General features: G+C 39.1%; 1 protein-coding gene across 1 annotated transcript in view; it reads left to right on the top strand.

Moving 5' to 3' along the window:
* The first annotated feature begins 1,170 nt into the window (after nucleotides 1-1,170).
* LOC131984378 (mucin-2-like) overlaps nucleotides 1,171-16,963 on the top strand; it is a 61,324-nt gene continuing 45,531 nt past the window's right edge. The window contains exons 1-5 of the mRNA XM_059349223.1: nucleotides 1,171-1,685; nucleotides 2,913-2,970; nucleotides 3,139-3,348; nucleotides 14,223-14,956; nucleotides 15,053-15,404. Of these exons, the coding sequence (XP_059205206.1) occupies nucleotides 1,551-1,685; nucleotides 2,913-2,970; nucleotides 3,139-3,348; nucleotides 14,223-14,956; nucleotides 15,053-15,404 (1,489 nt within the window). The 5' untranslated portion in view covers nucleotides 1,171-1,550. The remainder of the gene's footprint in view (nucleotides 1,686-2,912; nucleotides 2,971-3,138; nucleotides 3,349-14,222; nucleotides 14,957-15,052; nucleotides 15,405-16,963) is intronic.

Genomic DNA, 16,963 nt, shown 5'->3' with positions numbered 1-16,963 from the left:
AATTTAATCGACAAATTACGTTGTTTTTTTTTTGTTTTTTTTAACGAACTGGCAATATTTATTAATTTGTGCAGTTAAATTGCTGGTCACGTGTCCGGTTCAGCTTTCCACCTGCAGCCCAGGTGACGTTATGCTGCTGTTGTGGACTCGGGTCCAGCTTTGGGAACTCTGAGCAGCTGGTTTCAACATTGAAAGTGGATCTGAGCTGGATGGAGGACACACAGAAGAAGTATTAACCAGCTTTGGTTTTAAACCTCTCGGGGGAGACCCGGTGGTTAGCTCATTCAGGGTTTGACTCATATTTGTGGATTCGATCAGCTACTGAATGTGTGCTGGAGGGAATGTCAGGGGAAAACTCTGAGCGCGGTGATATTAATCTTTTTCACTGTAGTTTAAAGCTACAGTCGGTAACTTTTAATTTCTTTCACATAACTAAAACTAATGACATAACTATTAGGGTTTCTACACCTTTTCCAAAATAAAATGCAAACAATTTCAAGCTCTTTCAGCAGCGTACGTCTGTGGTAAATTACATATTTATATAAAGTAAATGTGGTAATTACAGTAAACTGATTATTTAACTTTTTTTCTTACATAAAATTAGATGATATTGTGCTATTAACAACACAATTATGTTTGTGACAGCATTCTTGAGAACCAATTAATTACGAATATACAACAAAGTTTCTGTTTGTAAGTAGACCTAGTGTCCAATATAACTTAAATTTTGAGTCGTTTCAAGCACTTTATTCAAAATCCAAGTTAGAAGTACTTAGAAGTATAAAAATAGGCTTTATTAGGAGGCTCCCAGTATGTTCTGTGTCCTGTAAGGGTCCTTACCTGAAAAAAAGATTGAGAACTTAAGATTTAAACTACTTCTCAGCAACAAATACGTTTTTATTTAGTTTAATTTTCCAACCCAATTGGTGCTTTAGCTTCTTGAGGCCTTACTGGCTCCAAGACATGAGGATCAGTGTCATTAATTACTTTTCATACACTAAATAACTTAATCAATGTTAGCAGAACACATAGACTAAATGATCAGACTGATCAATGTGCCACAGCTTAAGGTGAGCTGCTTTTTAACATAAAACAGACCAAGTTATTTCTCCCCGTTGTGGTTTATTGGCCGTCACGCTGCACTGACAGCCTCATAAACAGCTAATGGCCCCATTTCTGCTAATTGTGACCAAATTGGAGTCTCCGGAGCGAACATGGAGCTTTAACGTGGCTTTAAACGTTCCTTTCTGTCTCTGTTCCAGGGGGGAAAACTCCCCGGAGTCCATCGGAGCGTCGGGAGGAGAAAGCGAGCGGAGCGTGTCTTCATCACCTCTGTGGGAGCTGATTGAAGCGACAGCAGCTGACACAGATCTGTTTCACCTGCAGCTCCAGAGCTACTAATCTGTTTCTCTTTGGAAACCATCGGCTTCAATTCAAGCGGACAAACTGCCTCAGTCAGATCAGGTTTCCTGAGCGCTCCGGCATCTTTCCCTTCTTATCCTCCTTTTCCTAAACAACCTGAGGAGGAGTTCTCCTGCTCCGACCCGGCCATGTTTCCCTCCGTCCCCTCCTTCCTCCTCGTCCTCCTGCTGGCTGCTCCGGCCCTCCTCACCCCCTCCACCTCCCACGAGCTAGAGGTCAGAGGTCAAAGGAGGCCGAGGGACACCAAGCAGGACTCCATCAAGGTGAGTCCTTCTCATCTGCTCTTTTTTTTACTGCAACACACCAACTCTCCTTCTAACTCAGTCAGACTTTCAATCAATCACACTTTATTTGTATAGCAGAGAAATGTAACACTAAGTGTTTCACATTATAAAAAAATAATAATAATCCGACAATCCGCCAATCCCAAACCCTCCACTGGAGGCAGGTTAGAAATTAATTAGATTAAAAAAAAATATATATAAAATAAGGTAAGATAAAATAAAATAAAATAAAAAGACAAAAGTAAATAATAATAATAATAATAATAATAATAATAATAAAAAATAATAATAATAATTGTAAAAAAAGATGAAAATAATAAATAATACTAGAAAAAATTCTAAAGGTATTTTGAGTGTGCTTGACTCGGGCCTGTGACTCGACCCAAACATTAGATTACAATTTGAACTGTTTACACCCAAACTATAACTCTGACAGCTTTAGCAGACCAATGTGAGTGAGAAGACCAATTTTCCTACGTTTCTATGTATAAATTATTTCTGTAGAGTGATATCTGCGGCCTCGAGCGCAGTTTCCAAATTCATTTTTTGACAATTTTTTCTCTCCCTCTCCACTCTAGCGATGATGTCATCCACTCTAGCCTCTCCATAGGGTAACATTGGGGGGATTTTTTTGGCGTGTTTTTGCTGAATAATTTGAAAACCACTTGTCATGGCTGAGCCGGTCGATTTGATAACTTTTTAGTGTAGGTGCGACCAAGACTTGAAAAAAAAAAACCCCATACCATAGAGGGTTAAAAACATGAAGCGTCTCTGAAGCCCTCAGGTCTTCAGGTCTTCCACCAACATGGACCACAGAAAACGACACCTCACCGTGGGTTTTCCTTCTAACTTTTGGTTTTATTAAAAGGCCAGAAGACCTGAGGCTCCTCGAGGTTCATAGGATAACAATAAATCAGACAAATAGGCTGGACTAAGACCATTAAGAGATTTATAAACCAGTAAAATAATCTTAAAATCGATTCTGAAGTGCATACCTCCAACTCCCTCCCTCCCTCCTGCTCACCTGCCTCCCATTCTTCAATCAGTCTTTTATTATACAGACATATACAAATAATACAGTAGTAGAGTCCAGACAGCTGCATTTCAGAGGAGGTTTTTTTTTTAGGAGACTTATTTTGTGCTGCAATGTGGATTTACAAACACACAAACACACTGAGATTGACTTTGACATGGTCCGTGTTTCAGGTGGTGATCTCAGAGGGCTGCGTCACTCAGGGGGATTCTCCTGAAGTCAGCCAGGGAGGTAAAGACCTGCACAACACAACTTGTGTTTATTAATCCTCCTCATCTTAATCTTGTTTGACATGTTTGTAAAACTGTTGTGAAGAAATGTAATTTTTCTGACAACTTCATCAGTGCTGGAGGAACTTCTGAAGCTCCGTTATTTACTCAGCGTGTTGTTGTCTCCCAGGTAAAGAAATCGATCTGATCCCCGGCTCTCCTCTGGTCCTGACCCACAAGATCAAACTGGTTCCGTCTGGTTCTGGTTCGGGGTCCTGTGGCTGCGAGGCGGACTTCGCTGCGCTGCGGGAGCGTCTGGAGAGGCTGGAGAGGGAGGTGTCGTCCCTCAGGGAGAAATGTGGAGCTGAGGGAGGCTGCTGCACCTCCAAGGAGAGCAAAGGTAAAATAATCAATAATAATCAATAATCAATATGTCTTATAATAACAGTGAACATGAGTGGGTCGGCCCGTTCAGTGTCAGGGTCGCCGTGGTCTTCACTGGCACAATGTCCCAAGAAAAGACAGAACACAAAAAGACACAAAAAGACCAGAAAGACCACAAAAAGACCACAAAAAGACCACAAAAAGACCACAAAGAGACACAAAAACCCCCACAAAAGACCACAAAGAGAGACAAAAAAAGACCACAAAGGACACAAAAAGACCACAAAAGTCACAAAAAGACCACAAAGAGAAACAAATAGACACAAAAAGACCACAAAGAGAAACAAATAGACACAAAAAGACCACAAAGAGACACAAAAATACCACAAAAAGACAGAGACACAGGAGGCCAAAAAGACCACAAAGAGGCAAAAAAAGGACACAAAAAGACACAAAAAACACAAAAAGATCACAAAAAGACCACAAAGGGACACAAAAAGACACAAAAAAACACAAAGAGACACAAAAAGATCACAAAAAGACCACAACGAGACACAAAAAGACTACAAAGAGGCACAAAAAGGACACAACGAGACACAATAAGGACACAAAAAGACCACAAAGACACACAAAAAGATCACAAAGAGACACAAAGAGACACAAAAAGGACACAACGAGACACAATAAGGACACAAAAAGACCACAAAGGGACACAAAAAGACCACAAAGGGACACAAAAAGACCACAAAAATACACAAAAAGATCACAGAAACAACAAAAAGACCACAAAAAGACACAGAAACCCTGTGGGTCTGAAAAGTGAAGCCAATACAGAAGTCTCTAATGGCCAGCAGGGGGGCAAAAGAAGTCCAATTCTGCAGAAGTTAATGAGAAAATCTTCCCACTTCCCACTTTATTTATTACCTCAACAACTGTTCTAATAATGAGAATTGCCTCTTGCTAACCAACCTCGCTCCCTCCACCTCCCAATCCGTTCTGCGTATGTTGTGGTTGCAAAAAAAACCCCAATATGGTGGCTTTGGTGGCAATACGTGTGGCTTCAAAACCAGAGTCAACGTTTACTATGTCTATTATTTTAATACGATCTGTTTTGGCTCTGTTTTTGGTCTCCACCACAGAGTGATTTGGGGATTTATCAATGGATTTGGGTGGATGCAAACCCAAAATCATAACTTTTGTAACAGCTGGATGTGGATACAGGATGTATGCTGCCCCCACATTGTTGCAGGTTTGAAGCCCATCAACCATCCTGACATTTTGTTTTTATATTTTAGAGTTTCACCCTCAAAAACATCATGTTTTGGTGACATCATGCCTTTTGTGACCGAGCCCCGCCCAACTCAGAAACCACAGAATGTGGTGAAATGACCAAAGCTGCAGAAAATGTATTGTGTCTTCAGTTTAGGAAACTGATTGATAAAATATGTTTTTCAGGCTTGTTGTGTTCGTCTGGATCAGTGGGAGTCAAACTGAGGTCTGGGGGCCCTCGGGGGCCCTGTGATTTTCCATCATATCGATCCAAAGTTAATTGCACCAGTTTAGAGATAATTGTGTCTTCTCTCAGGCTTTTCAGGACACGAGTCCAAAAACCCACCCAAACAGCACTTAAACTTGTCAACATGTTGATGTTGTAAATAAAAAATAGCCTCACGTCGGTTCTGCACGCTGTGAAATGGTGCAAAAGGAAGTTATTAGGACATAATAAATAATAAATATAAGCCACATGGGGCTTTTCCCCGAAGTTAACATTTGAAATAAATAACAGGGATATTGACCCCAAACTTTATTCCCAAAATCCAAACAGATATTCAAGATGTTATCCTAACTAAGACATGAGAAACGATCTTAATCATAGTTTTTTTATTAAATCTGACTGTTCGCCATGTGCTTCACCATGACAACAAATACAAACACTCCTTCTCTAATATCATTATTTTCATACCAATAACATAACAAACAGTCTAGACTCTAAGTGTAGTGATTTTTTATGCCATTTACAGTCATAATGTAAAAGGACACAGCTGGGGTTTGGTGTTTGCGCAGCATGTGTTTATAGCAACATGTGTTGTACAAACACTGAATGTTCTTTGTTTGTTTAAAAAAAATCCCCTTTCTGCTCTTCGGTTTCTCTGTCGGTCACTCAGAGGCCAGAAACTGCAAACAAAACCTTAGATCAGTGCACCGCTGTGGTCGAAAACTGGATTATCTTCACTTCCAGTTTAGTTTGTTTAAAAAGAAAGTGTGAATTAGTAAATGCATGGTAAAAAAAAAATACAGTCCATGGCCAAGTTTTTGCAAAAGGCATAAAATACAACAAAACAAACACAAACAGTAGCAGCAGCAGTTTAAAAGACTTCTGAGCAAAGACAACAGCAGTTTATATATTAAGGCAGGGGTCTCAAACTCAAATAACCTGGGGGCCGCTGAGGCAGTATCAAAATGACCAAAAAAAGACACAAAATGACAGGAAAAAAAACTAAATTACTTAAAGAAGACAGAAAATGACCAAAAAAAGACACAAAATTAGCCAAAAAATAGAAAAAAAATGACCAAAAAAGACACAAAATTAACAAAATTATTAAAAAGACACAAAATGACCAAAAATAAACAAAATTACCAAAACAGACACAAAATTACCAAAAAAGACACAAAATGTTGTTTTAGTTTTATAATGATATTAAAGCATAATAAGTTAATCCTTTTCCTCAGCAATTCATTTTTCAATCTCGAGAATATTAAACATTGGAATTGAAATGTGGAAAAGAAATATTAAAATATCCTAGATAAATAAAACACATAGATAAACTACAACCAAAAAAAAAGACTCTCAGGCTCTGTTAACAAAACATTTCAATGAGATAATCATTATGTATTATATTGTTTTATTATTAAAATAACATATAAACAGCGGGAATGCTTGGGAAATATAGTTTTACTTCAGCAATAAAAACACAAAAAAGCACAAAGTCAATAGATTGAGTCCAGAAAAAAACTATCGTGTCCATTTTTATATATCAAACGATAAGTCGATATATAGTAATTATCGTGACAGGACTAAGCAGTGCATGAAAAAACAATGTTCTGGCCTGTAGAGTCTCGTCTAAAGAAATGACTCACAGTTGTTAAAAGCAGACATTAGCAACATAAACATACAGGTCATATAGCAAACAGCAGCAAGAGAGATTTATCTTCATGTTTGTTTGATTGCAAAAAAATCTTATGCATCCTCAGACTTTTCCTCTGACTTTTCCTCTGACTTTTCCTCTGACTTTTCCTCTGACTTTTCCTCTGACTTTTCTACCATGAGGTTGACTTTTGTGTGTTTGTGTCTTTATTTCAACATTAACAACGTGTCTAAAACTGCTGTAATTCAGTAAATTTATATATGCCATTTGCATTTAATGTAGAAAAAACAAGAAAAACGCTATAAAATAATCCAGTAAATTTCTGGAAAATCTATATATTTTTTACAGTGTAGAACAGGAATCCTCCTGCTGCTGCACTGGTCCTTTAAAACGTACTGAAGCAGAGCCTTTCCTCATATTAATAACTGTTAAAACATAAATCAGAACGTGTCAGTGTGACTCAGAACTTCACAGTCCGTCTATATTTTCTCATCTCTGATCGCTTCCTGCTGGAACTTCATCACATTCAGACACAATCTGCACATGTCTCCGTCTCAGCCAATCGCTGAGTTCATATTACTTCACTGTTCCTGCCTGTAGCAGCTTCTCCTGTTGCACTGACTCACCCCGCACACACACACACACACACACACACACACAGCATTAAAGCGTGACATCCTGCTGCAGCTGACAGATGACATTTTTATTATTGAGTCATTAGATTCTTTTAAAGTTCTTTTTTAGAGCAGAATGAGACTCTTGTACTGGTTTTTATCTCCACCAGTGAGGTAATGTTTTCAGTGAAGTTTGTTTATTTGTCTGTGCAGGATTACAGATTAAAGTCCTGGTTCTGTTCTCATGAAACTTTGGTGGCAGGGTGTAGCACGGGCCGAGGAGGAACACATTAAAATCTGCAGCAGATCTAAATCACCAGACTGAAATGTTTTCTCTGTCATTACCGTTGTGAGATCGGACATTTGGCCTCGGCGGAGGTCTGCGGTCGCCCAGTTCCCTTCCAGTTGCATCTTCTCTTCTTTTAAAGTCAACACAGGCAAACATAAAAAGAAGAAAAAAGGGAACACATTAAGGGACAGGAATAACAGGAAACAAAACCTATAAAGAGGTAAAGTTAAGAGTAAATAAAGAAGGAGAATTAACTGAACCCTCTTTGCAAACATGCCAAAACAAAAGCATGCAATCAAACGATAAAACGATATTAAAATTAAATATAATATAATATCACACAGCTGTTTAGCACAGTCACATCACAGCAAGATTCCCAGTGTCCTGTCGAGATGTGCTACATTGTAAAAAAAAAAAAAAAAAACTGTATTACTGTATTTCCATCAGAATTATGTCATCTTTATCAGTGTTGTAGTCGAGTCCAAAAGTTATTATTTTATGTTGTTGATTTATAAGATGCAAAGTTTTTTTTTTTTTTTTTTTACAGAAATGAGAAAATACTACCAAAAGCCATTAAAAAAAATCTATTTTGGTCATGTTTTAAGAACAAAATGTATAAATCATGGTATGAATGATTGTAAAAACCTTCAGGATCTAGTTGTGAATAAAACTGGTGAGTTTGGTGTCTGTAAGTGGAGCTGAAGTTGAGATTAATGAGGAAAAACTCAATTTGAGAAAACGGACTTTAAAGGTTTTTATACTTTCTTAATGGAAATGAGTATTAGAAGACAAAATATTAATTCTAATTCACAGCAACAACAATATAGAACATGTAGAACACAGAATATTGTGCAGGAGAGTTACTTTTTGTGACTTCAGGAGAAATCTACAAAATTTAGTCAAATATACACAGAAACGTTTGTTTTGGATGTTTTCTTTCCACTATTCTGAAAGAAGACGTGATGGGAGAAAAATAACCCAAAACCTCAAGATTGACCCGAGCATGAAGTCACCAATCTTGTGTCCAAGTCGCCAAAGGAGAGTCGAGTCGAGTCGAGTCGAGTCGAGTCATCATTATCTGAATGACTCTTCATGCCTGCACTGTAATAAATTATTCTGTAGTCATTTCATTTTACTTAATATATTTGATAAAATGTATTAAATATAAATGCGTCCTTGATTTTGAGGCAGTTGTTTAAGTAACTTTAATATAAAAATGTTTGAGATAGAATCTACTTATTTTGATCACATTAAATATAATCTTTATGTGTATGTAATTCTAAATCAAGAGAATTTTGAATGAATCCAACACAATAGAATTAGTCCGTTTTTAATTGACAGGCACTTCCCGTTAAGTTATTAACTCAACTTGTAACTTAGTTAGATTTATTTAATAATATTGAGTGCAATCTGTTGCCTCAATTTTATTGAGTAGCTATTATTGATCTTTTTTTTTACAGTGTGCGTAATATATAAGGAAATATAGGCCTTATATAAAAAATATGAACTTTCAGCAAGATGTTGTGGTGATACAATTCCTAAAAATTTACCATAAGATTTAGAGACCAAAACCATATTTGTACCAGGCTGTAAAGATGTCATTTCTGCTGTAAAGTTTGGGTTTTTAACCTTGGGGTCTATGGGGATTGACTCTCTTTTGGAGCCAGCCTCAAGTGGCCGTTGGAGGAACTGCAGTCTTCTGCGTTAGCTTCAGTTTTGAGCCCCGGAGGCTGCTGCTTGGTTACAGCCCTAATTAAATGAAATGATCCTGAGATGAGGAAAGACTGGACTCGTTGAGCCTCAAGTTCTCTTTTCTGGCAACTTCAAATAGCTGATATACAAATATAAAAAGGTTGTCATTAAACATAATGACACACTGTCACCATCTCAGGGAGTTTATTTAGTTCTTCCAAAATCCACAGAAGCTGAAAAAACATTAACATTAACATTCCAAAGTCAACTTTTATAATGCGGTTGTTCCATTTCTTTAAATGCAGTTTTGGGAAAGTCATTTTTTTAATATGCTCTAGTCCAAGTCAGAGTCATCATGCGCCAGAATGGACGAGTCAGAGTCACCAGAATCTATTTAAATATCCATATTTAACTTGTGCATTTTATGACTAAAGCAAGAAAGTTTCATCATATAATCTACAGACCCAAAAGGTTGTATTTGAAAATAAACATATAAAACAGACAATATTAACCATGTGCATGAGTCAAATATAACAAATATAACTTACAACATGTTAAATCCTCCTGAAGAAATATACAAATACAAATAAACATACTCACAAGAATAAAAGAAGGGTGAGGATTGTTGCTCTTCCGGATAAAAAAAAAAACGACCGGAGAGTCACCAAAATAAAAGTCACCTCTTCAAAATAAAAGTTCTTCAATTTCCCCTAACTGTTACATGTAATAATAGTAATGATAATAATAATAATTGTATTTGTATGGCACATTTCAATACAAAGTTACAAGGTGCTTGACAATAAAAGAAAATGCAATTGAGAACACATAAATAAAACAGCTAAACAATTTATAAAACAATGTAAAAGAAGGAAAAGGTCAATAAAAGGCAATACAATTAAGAAAAGATTTAAAAGATGACTGAGTTTGCATCAAGGTTATAATAGTGTTGGATTTTTCATTAATTTTAGTTTTAATTTCGTTGTGATTTTTTGTTTTCAAATTCAGTTCGTTTTAATTAGTTTTTAGAGTGAGTTTGCTAGTTTTAATTAGTTTCTATTTTTTGGGAAAATGCTTAGTTTTAGTTAAGTTTCTATTTAGTTTTTTTGTAATGGGGTATTTGTTGGGTGTGAGATTCAAAAAAGTCACAATAAATGTTTCCTTTATTTCCTTTGTCTGATCCATCTCAGCCCCAATAAGTTTATTAAGTCATAAAACCAGATAGATGAAATAGATTTCATATCAACCAAAAAGGTTTACGTATGAAAAAAGTTGACAAAGACGAAAACGAACGAACATTTTCACTATAATTTTAGTTAGTTTTGCAACCGCAAAGTACAGTTTCAGTACTTATCGTTTTTTAAATGACTCTAGTTTTTATTTTTATTTCAGTTAACAAAAATGTTTTTTCAATTCTAGTTTTCGTCATTTCGTTAGTTTTCGTTAACTATGATAACCTTGGAGGGGATCAGCTCATATCTGGAAGGTTTTGTGCATTTTATGACTAAATCATGAAGCTTTCTCTATGTTTTCTGTAGACCATGAAGTTTATTTTCAGACGTGGAAGCATTTCAGATTTGACAGTCATAAAATTCCATTAGTTTTCGTTAACTATAATAACCTTAGTTTGCATGAATGAATGAAACACAGCAGCTGCAGCAGGAGCAATGGCAAATATTGGTAAGGGGGGTTGAGGTTTAAAGAAGTTGCACAGAGTGGAAATAGTGGAAGTGAAGGGCCATTACCTCTGAGTTTACCTTCCTCACTTCTTGTTCTTGTGACTTTCACTTAAATTAGTTGTGACAGATTTATGTTCGACTCCGTCCATCAGTCACATCCTCCGTCAGTGTGGAGCTGACCTCAGGCCTGATCCCATCAGAGCCTGGCACCGCTCAGCATGAGCTAACTCACTCTGTGTGTGTGTGTGTGTGTGTGTGTGTGTGTGTCAGCTCTCTGCCCAGTGTGATCTCAGCCTCCCAGCTTCCCTCCTCTAATTAATCAAACAAAGCCCACATTAGACTCTAATTAGACAGGATTAGACCTCCAACCCCCCCAACATGCTAAAGAAGAAGAAGAAGTCTGTTTTTAAATAATTCAAGACACATTTCAAATAAACATCCATTATTAAACTGCAGCAGAGCTTCAGTCCAGCCTTTCCTCGTCTCAGGATGAATGAGTTTAATTAGTAAATAATGCAGAAGAGCCAAAAACTGCAGTTCCTCCAATGGCCACTGGAGGCTGGCTCCAAAAGAGAGTCAATCCCCATAGACCCCCATGTTAAAAACCCAACTTTACATAAGAAATAAAAATTTTTTAGAGCAGGTACAGATGTGCTTTTGATATCTAATTTGCCACTTATTTCATGAGGAGATTCATTTTTAGGAGTTGTATCACCACAACATTTTGCTGAAAGTGCACACTTTTATATAAAGCCGATTTTCTCGACTCTTCTTTGGTGACTTGTACTCAAACACTGAAGACTCGATTTCAACACTGCTAAAGATGATATAATTTTGATGGAAATACAGTAAAAAGGAGACTTTTTTAACAAGGTAGCACATCTCGACAGAAGACCGAGACCTTCTTGCTGTGATGCGACTGTGCTAAACAGCTTTGTGATGTTATATTTAATTTTAATATTGTTAGGACCACGGGGCAATCGCACCAAGCACTGGTCCCATACAGCAATAGCTGTAGGGACCAGTGCTGCACTACTGTTATACTGTGGATTTCTTCTTCTTCCTCTTCTGGACGCAATTTCGTCCTGCTACTAGTTTATATATCAAAACGTGCGGTTTGATCGGGATCGGTGTGTTATTACTTTTTTATCTACAGAATATGAATTTTTTGCGATGTAAGTCGCGAAAAACTGCCCAAAATTTTGCATTGAAATGAATGGGACGGCCGGAAAAAAATGAGGGAAAAAGATCAATAATTGGAGATTTTTTTAACGTCTACTTCTCCGGCATAATTTCACCTAGAGACTCCATTTAAACTTTAAACAGTAGACACAAGTCTTGTGTAACGGTGTATTAATCCACGTTTCAATAGGTCATATAGTTTTTTATCAATCCCTGTTCAATGACCAAATATTCAAAAATTCAAAAAAAATAAAAAAATTATTCAAAAAATAAATTTGAAAACTGCGCTCCAGGCTGCAAATTCCACTCTACAGAAATAATTTATGCATAGAAACGTAGGAAAATTAGTCTTCTCCCTCACAATCCTCTGGTAAAGCTGTCAGAGTTATAGTTTGGGCGTAGGACGCACAGATGATCCACCAACACGCACCAACAGCCTCATTGGCTCCCATATTAAAAACGCAGGAAGATTTCTGAAAAAGGGAGATGTAACAGTTTTTTTAGATCGCTCTAACAAAGCTATTTCTTCATTTTTCTTAAAAAAAACAAAAAAAAAAAACATATGTGAAGAACCAGAGGTTAAACGCTGTCCTCTCCTTGGTCCCCACAGTGAAACTGGTCTAAAACCGCCACTGCCCATGTTAAAAAACAACAACTTTACAGCAGCAATAAACATCTTTACAGCCTGGTACAAATATGGTTTTGGTCTCTAATTTGTCACTAATATCATGTGAGGGGGGTGAATTTTTAAGAGTTGTATCACCACAACATCTTGGTGAAAGTTCCCCCTTTTATATAAGGCCTTATTTTCCATGACTCCACATTATTTTACTTGAGCATGAATAGTCATTTTGAGTCAGAGCGTCGTGTAGAATACCTACTGAGTGCAGTCATGCTGTCATGATTCAGCCTGAACTGAGGCTGCTGCTCATTCTAGTGATTATAACCTGGAACTGCCCTCTCATTGGCTCCTATGCTGACTCTGAGTCAGCCTTTGGAGAGCAGGCAGAGCCGGGCACCTTCGCTGCTGTCAGCAGACTTCGTCACACCCTGCAGGCGCTTCGTCTCCTTCCACATGATGAGCATCGATCCACCGACTGACTCTTCTGTGTGTGACTGAATGCACTTAACTGTGACAGTTTGGTTTGAGGAGATAAACCGTTACAGTCCTGAACACAACACCTGCAATGAATCAGTCTAGAGCAGCGGTTTGGAACTTTTAGGGGTTTTTTGATCGTTTAAATGAGCCAAATTTCAGTCAGTATCAGCTTCATAGATATGCCACATACACATACAAGGAATTTCAGTGGAGTTATGGTATGTTAAGCTATATGAATCTGGTACCAAGCAGTGTTGGCTATCTTTTACTCCTTATCTGGACTTGGGGAGGCTGGAGTCAGGACTGACACATGGAGACAGACGACCATTCATGCTCTCATTCACTCCTACGGGCAATTTAGAGGGACCAGTTAAACCTAAACTGCATTTGTTTGGACTGTGGAGGAAACCAGTATGGAAGTAAATCTGTGTCATCGGATTCTAAAATGAAAAAGCCATTGAATTTCTAGCATTGAATATTTATGCATCGAAATTATGTATCTGAATGATTTTCAACGGTTTTGCAGTTGAATTTTTGGCAGTTGAATCTTTTGCAGTTGAATTTTTTAACCTTCGATACATAATTTCAATGCATAAATATTCAGTGCTAGAAATCCAATGGCTTTTTTTTTGTTTCAAATTCCAATGACACAGATTTACTTCCATACCAGAGGACCCAAAATAAAACAGCAGAATCACAAATTTTAGTTAAATAGAAGTCAGAAAAAGGCTTAGAATTGTAAAAGAAGACTAGAAGAATAACCAAAATCAAGAAAAACATGGAAAATGTCTTTATCAGCTCTGAAATTAAACTCTTATCAGCTATTTTTGTTGTTATGATTGTATTTGTCCAAACAAATGTACCTTTAGTTGTATCAGACATTAAAATGAACAAGAAATTGAAGAAAAAGGGTGGTTTAATCATTTTTTCCATGACTGTAAATTACTTTTTTGGGGGCATCTCCTCATATATCTACTATGTCTGACTTCACAATACGTACATTGTTCAAATCCTCTTTTATTTGTCCTGCTCCTTGAATGCGTCAAAGAGTATTGCTGAAGAATAGTTTGCATGGAAAGTCCATCATGAAAGTGTAAAAACAGATTTTTCTTCAGTGTTTTTTACATGTACAAGGTGTTTCTGTGTCCTCTGTCTCTTGTCTAACCTGCTCGTTGTCCGTTGTCTCCTTCAGGTGCCGGTTGCTCCATCAAACCGAAGGAGGACGAGTGTCCCAACGAGTGCAGCGATCAGGGCCGCTGCGTGGACGGTAAATGCGTTTGCTTCCCTGGTTTCAGCGGACCGGACTGCAGCAACTCCAACTGTCCCGGAAACTGCAACGACCGCGGCCGCTGTGTGAACGGACAGTGCGTGTGCGACCCCGGTTTCTCCGGACCCGACTGCTCTCAGAGCGGTTGCCCCGACGACTGCAACGACCGCGGCCGGTGTGTGAACGGTAAATGTGTGTGTGACGCCGGTTTCTCCGGACCCAGCTGCACCGACGAGTCCTGCCCGGGGAACTGCAACAACAGGGGGCGCTGCGTCAACGGGCAGTGTGTCTGTAATCCGGGCTTCACCGGGCCGGACTGCTCCAAGAAGGCGTGTCCTAGCAACTGCAGCGACCGCGGCCGGTGCGTGAACGGTAAATGTGTGTGTGACAGCGGCTTCACCGGACCGGACTGCTCCGAGAAATCCTGTCCGGGGAACTGCAACAACAGGGGGCGCTGCATTAACGGGCAGTGCGTCTGTAATCCTGGATTCACCGGACCGGACTGCTCCAAGAAAGCGTGTCCGGATAACTGCAGCGGCCGCGGCCGGTGTGTGAACGGTAAATGTGTGTGTGACGCCGGTTTCACCGGGCCGGACTGCTCTGAAACCGCCTGTCCCGGGAACTGCAACAACAGGGGGCGCTGCCTGGACGGAGAGTGTGTTTGCAACGAGGGATTCACCGGAGACGACTGCTCTGAGAAAATCTGCCCCAACGACTGCTACGACCGCGGCCGGTGTGTGAACGGTCGATGTGAGTGCGACATCGGCTTCACCGGAGACGACTGCTCTGAGACCGCCTGCCCCGGGAACTGCAACAACAGGGGGCGCTGCGTTAACGGAGAGTGCGTCTGCAACGACGGGTTCACCGGAGCGGACTGCTCCGCCAAAGCATGTCCCAACAACTGCAGCAACCGCGGGAAGTGTGTGAACGGGAAGTGTGTGTGTGAGGTGGGCTTCGCCGGGCCGGACTGCGCCGCCAAAGGTTGCCCCGGTAACTGCAACAACAAGGGGCGGTGCGTCAAAGGGAAGTGCGTCTGCCGGAGAGGATTCACCGGACCGGACTGCAGCCAGTGTGAGGAGGGCATGACCGGACCCAACTGTGACACCGGTGAGTCAAAGACAACACATCTAGCTTTTAAATCAAACTTTTAAAGAGAAAAATCCATGCTGGGATTTGGTTTCAGAGACTTTAGCAGATTTGTGTATTTTGTGCAATTGTATGGCAGCACTTGTGTTGTGTTGCCTGCTGAGAAACCCACTTATTGGCAATCTAGTGTCTCAGCCATCCATCCTCTGAATGCTCCAGGTCTTTAGTTGGTGGTTGTTTCATGAGGCTGTGATTATCCTAGAGGTCACAGTAGCTCATTTTATACACCGAGCTCAAGTTTCACTCACTAACATCATCATATATGAAGAACATTGAGCTCATTGAATCCACAAGAGTCTCAGACCCAATTTATGCAGCTCACAGACTGTTTAGGGACCCCAGGATGCAGAAATACTCACATACAATAGGTGAAAATAACATTTTACTGCAGGAGATAAACAGCTTTGGTTCTGCCACAAACAGCATCTGATAAAGTGCATAAAGTGGGCATGCCACACAGATTTTTGTCTTGTTGCATTTCCCAATTTTTTTCAACTCAGACTGTTTAGAGACCCCGCTATGCAGAAATATTTAAATACATTAGGCCAAAATAACACATTTATACTAAATGCATAAAATGGGCATGTCAGTTTTTCACTTTCACCCAACTTTTAAGTGTTACTTCACCCCCTTTCGGACAAAATATAGAGGTTGAATAAAATTTAGCTTATTGAATCAAAAGGAGTCTCAACTTTCCAGTCATACCCAATTTATGCAGCTCACAGACTGTTTAGGGACCCCAGGATGCACCAATATATTCACATACAAGAGGACACAATAACACATTTTACTGCAGGAGAAACACTGCATGCATTCTGCCCCAAACAGCTTCTGATAAAGTGCATAAAGTGGGCATGTCACGTCTATAAACAGCCCAAATATTTAATAAAGTATCATATGAAACAGAGAAAAGCAGCCAAGGTTCACACACAGAGTTTAGTCTTGTTGTTTCTCCCAATTTATGCAGCACACAGACTGTTTAGAGACCCCAGTGTGCTAAATTATACAGATAAAATACGACAAAATAACACAATTATGCTCAATGCAAAGAACCAGCATTAAGTGGGCATGTCTGCTTTTCCTTTGTGAAATTTTAGCCCAACTTTGGAGTGTTACTTCACCTCATTTCCAACAAGATATAAAGATTGAAGAAAATTGGGCTCATTGAACCACAAGAAACTCAGCTTTCCAGTAAGACCCGATTTATGCAGCTCACAGACTGTTTAGGGAGTGTGCAGGAATATTCAAAACAATAGCATCAATAGATAATTGTAAAGAGTAGACTCGTGGGTATCCATTGAACACATTTTCATTCAGATATGTTGACTAACTTTGTCACATTATTTCACCCCCTTTGCAACAAGAAATCATTGCATGGTACCAATATATTCTGTATATCTTCTAGTTTCAATACATTCCCTTTAGTCTCAAAACTGAGTCTGCTAAAACCTCCAAAAGACAAAAAAATTCTCCCTCTCCACCCAGCTCCTCAGCTCCTCAGCTCCTCAGCTGGGAGCCAT

This window comes from Centropristis striata, chromosome 14, assembly GCF_030273125.1.
Source record: "Centropristis striata isolate RG_2023a ecotype Rhode Island chromosome 14, C.striata_1.0, whole genome shotgun sequence".
Lineage (NCBI taxonomy): Eukaryota > Metazoa > Chordata > Actinopteri > Perciformes > Serranidae > Centropristis > Centropristis striata.
Note: the sequence above shows the minus strand (reverse complement) of the source record. Positions and strands in the feature narration are given on the sequence as shown.